The sequence below is a fragment of the Nyctibius grandis genome, chromosome 7 (genome assembly GCF_013368605.1).
Source record: "Nyctibius grandis isolate bNycGra1 chromosome 7, bNycGra1.pri, whole genome shotgun sequence".
Lineage (NCBI taxonomy): Eukaryota > Metazoa > Chordata > Aves > Nyctibiiformes > Nyctibiidae > Nyctibius > Nyctibius grandis.
The window spans coordinates 8817618-8821637 of NC_090664.1; the positions used below are offsets into that span (position 1 = coordinate 8817618).

A 4020-nucleotide genomic window follows, 5' to 3' on the forward strand; every position below is an offset into this window, starting at 1 on the left:
TGTAAAAGGTTCGTTAAAGTTCAGCTTCAGCAATAACAATATATATATACTGCTTCAGTACTTGATCCTGCCAAAAAGAGACTTCCCTTTCTGTAAATAAAGAAAAAAAAACCGCTCCAACTGTATTCATATACAAAAAAAAGCTACTCCGACTACAACAAATGCGGTTGAACGGGAGGGTCTTTTATTTCTTGCGTTGATTTTGGGGGGGGCTTTTTCTTTATTTTTCTTCCTTCTTTTTTACTAAAAGGTTCGTTTAAAACGGCTATTAAAGATATAAAACGATCACACAGGATTTGGTCGTCTCTGGCGGGGCGGGTGGCTGGGGCGCGGCGGAGCTGCTCCCCTCAGGGCGGGCCGGGCCGGGCCGGGCCGGGCCCGGAGGCGGCCGCCCGCTCCCCACGGCCGCCGGGGCCATCGACGTCCCGCCGCCCTCCTGGGACACGCTTTGAACAAGTAAAACACGGCAGAGTCCGGCCCGGCGGGAGGCGGCCGCCCCGCGTCCCGGCACACCACACGACGAAGAGAAGGGGGGAGTCACCGGGAGAGGTTACTTGGCGGCGGCGGTGCCGGCGGCGGTGCCGCGGCGCTGCTCCATGCCGTTGGGCAGGAAGCCGGCGATGATGGGCACCGGCCAGATGAGGGCGGCCACGCTCCACACGATGATGACCAGAGTCATGAAACAGGCCACCAAGGTAGACTCGATGGGCTTGCGGTTCATCCGCCAGCCCGGCTCCCCCTTCAGCTCCTCCAGGCTGAAATCCAGGCAGCAGAAATTCAGCGGCTCCCCTTGCAGCCAGTACTGGCCGGGCTCCGCCGCCGGCGGGTAGGAGAGCGAGGAGGAGGAGGAGGAGGCGGCGGCGGCGGCGGCCGGGGGAGCGGCGCCCCGCAAGCGCCCGACCCGCCGGCCCCGCACCCAGCTGCAGCCCACGCAGAGGCGCAAGTCCTGCTGGGCGCCGCCGGCCGCCAGCCCCAGGTGCTCGATGAGGAGCGGCGGCCCCACGCGGTGGAAGGCGGCGGAGAAGAAGGCCCGCCCGTGGCTGTTGGTGGAGAAGAGCAGGAGGTCACACTGGATGCCCAGCGGGCGGCTCCAGCGCACCAGCAGCGAGCTCAGCATCTGCCGCTGCACGCTGATATTGCAGTGCGGGTCCTCGGCGGGCTGCGGCTGCCCCTGCGGCTGGGGACGCTGCTGCTGCTGCTGCCCGGAGGAGGTGGGAGCGGAAGGGAAAGGCTCTTGGCTAGGGGCAGCCGGCGTGCCCGGGCTGGTGGTGCTGCCTTCCTCCTTGCTCGCTGCCCCGTCGAGGTCCATCTCGAGGCTGGCCAAGGAGCGGGAGGAGGAGTTGACAGGGGGCAAGAAGAGCTCTTGCTCCTGCTCCTCCTGCCCGCCAGCAGTCGCCGAGGGGCTCCAGCCCTGGCAGGGGGGCAGGCAGGCGGCCAGCAGTGCCGGGAGGAGCAGCGGCAGCATGGCATTGACTTAGAGCCGGAGAAGAGGGAGAGGAGGAGGAGGAACGTGAGGCTGCATGGCGCTGCCGGCTGCCATCTGGGAAGGGAGACCGAGAGCGCGAAAGAAAGGAAAGGAGGGTGGGGGCAGGCGAGGGGGTGGGAGCGGGGCTGGGGCTGCCGCCGCGGTGAGGCGAGCGAGCCAGGAGCCTCGGTGACGGCAGCGGCTCCCCCCTTCCCCGCCTCCTCCGCCCCCGGCCCGGCCCGGCCAGGCCCGGCCCGGCAGCGCCTCGGCGGGAGGAGCCGTGCGCCCGGCCGGCCCCGCTGCCGCGCCCTGAGGTGCCGGCCGGGCGCCCCCGCCCCGCGGCGGGGCAGCTGCCCTCGCTGGGCCGAGCGCCTCCCTCCCGCGGGGCACCCTCAGGCGAGGACCGCTCTCCCGTGCCGCCCGCCGCCACCGCGCCGGTTCCCCCCTCCCGCCCCTCGGGGACAGCGGAGACGTCGCAGCTCCGCCGCCGTCCCCGCGGCGCCTGGGGAAGGGAGCGGCGGGCGGGCGGTGCCACGGGGGCAGCGCCCTGTGCCCCGGGCCCGCTGGGTCCCTCCCTCCCCGCCTCTCCCGGCCGAGAGGGCAGCTGTGGGGCGGCCGGCGCGGCGGCCCGCGGGGGCTGCCGTGGCAGTTGCCTCCCTCCCTCCTCGGAGGGCAGGGGCGAGGGAAGGAGGCGGGCTGCGGGCAAGCGCCTTCCCGCCGCCGCCACGGTCTGGGGTGGGGGGCGCAGACGGGGGAAGAGCATCCCGGAAACGACTGCACACACTTTTCGTTTCGACTTCATAGGAAGGGAAAGGGACGAGGGAGAGTCGGAGGAAGGGAGTTCGAACCGTCAGATCGGGTGGGGTGGCTGGGCCCTTCCAGCGGTGCTCTGCCAGCCCGAGCTCAGCCCCGGGAGCTGCTCCCGCAGCCCGGCATCCACAGCCTGGTCTGGGCCGAGGTGCCAGGCATCCCACAGACGGGCACAGTCGGTCCCTGCAGCAAAGATTTAGGTCTGGAAGCTTATGCCAAGGAGCACAGAGCTACCAAGTGTGATAGCTGTGAGAGGTGGCTGCATTTTCCGAAAGGCTACTTCATAAGCATGAGACTTTATAACCAAGCTAGATACTCCATCTTGTTTCATGACCCTGTGCTGGCTACAGTGTTACTCTTGACACAGGTTGAGGCTTGCTGTGCTGCAGTTTGACACTTGGAGCCTCGAGGAGGGACAGAACTGGATGACACAAATGATGAACGTTTCTTAGCCTTTACCTTGGGCAGAGAGTGGGTTAGAGTTACATTTTCCTAGCACGCATCAAGAACTGGGACTCTTTTCGTTGCCTTTGCAGCCCTTTTTTTGACAAACACAGATGCAAAAGGGAGACAGGAATACAAAAACTATGCCTTCCCAAGTATATATGGGCCGATTCATGTAAACGATAGAACTGAACTCCGTAAGGTGCTCCTTTGAGGTTGGCATTGGTCCCGTGTCAGACATGGTCCCACATCAAAGTGACACATGGACACATTCTCACTTGGAGCATGAGTTCCTATAATACCACTCTCAAGTCTTTGAGATGAGTGAGGGTAGTGAATGAGGGTGGAGTAAAATTTAGATTTGCTATAATTCAACATGAATGAAGGTAGTGAATCAGTTTTCTTTCAAAACCCTTTGCCTAAATATATCATGATAAAACCCAGAGTTGCTTACCTTCTATTCAAAAGAGACCTGAGCGCCAAAATGGACTTGTGTTCAGTCCCAAATTAGCCCAAAGGATATTGTCTACCAGATATCTATAGTTTGGTTACATTTTTAGTTTGGCTTGTTACAGAGAAACATGCCTGACGAAATGTTCAAGGCAAGCCGTCCAGTTCCAGTTCTGGCTTTTTGCTTAGATTTTACAATGCAGTTAATACAATTTTCAGTGCTATTTCAATGTCTCTTATTTAAGAGCTCTCTGATGCTTTTTATTGTCCCTTGATTGTGTCTCTGCTTGCATCTCATGATGTCCTTTGTCATAGCCACAGTCCCACACATTTGTGTGCCTGTTTTTCTGCTGTAGTATATCTATGGACCCAAAACCAGATTAACAGAGGGCTGGTGTGTAGCAAATAATGCCAAAACTGTGCGACCACTCGTGCACAAATTACATTGTATTGGGATTTTGGCACGAAGGACTAGAAATGGAACTAAGCCTCACAAGTAAGATTTAGCTCCTCAACACTGTTGCAGTATGTGGGTGGCAAATGTTCTCAGGCAGAGCTTCAGTTCCCTTGGTCTCAACTCCCAGCACTCAGCTGAATGCTGTCAGGGGTATTTGCGAAGAAGTTTGGGGAGGGAGAGTTGAGCTAAGTTTCCTTTCCTGCAAGAAAAGGTAACCTGCCACAGGAAGGTTAAATGCATTTAGCATCATTTAGCCTACCATGGCAAAGAACTTCATGTTGGAGATGCGTGGGTGCCTCATATCTATTCCTCTTCATCAAGGAATAATAGAGCAAGTGGGTAGAAGAAGCAGAAAGTATGTTAGATCATTGGTTGTTAGCCACTGTCCAGCAGG

At 59.3% G+C, this 4020-nt stretch overlaps 1 protein-coding gene across 1 annotated transcript; it reads right to left on the bottom strand.

Moving 5' to 3' along the window:
• Positions 1-442: 442 nt before the first annotated feature.
• TMEM158 (transmembrane protein 158) lies at positions 443-1492 on the bottom strand. Its single transcript, XM_068405510.1, has one exon. It carries the CDS (start codon positions 1463-1465, stop codon positions 551-553), a length of 915 nt encoding a protein of 304 aa, XP_068261611.1. The 5' UTR covers positions 1466-1492; the 3' UTR covers positions 443-550.
• Positions 1493-4020: the final 2528 nt, after the last annotated feature.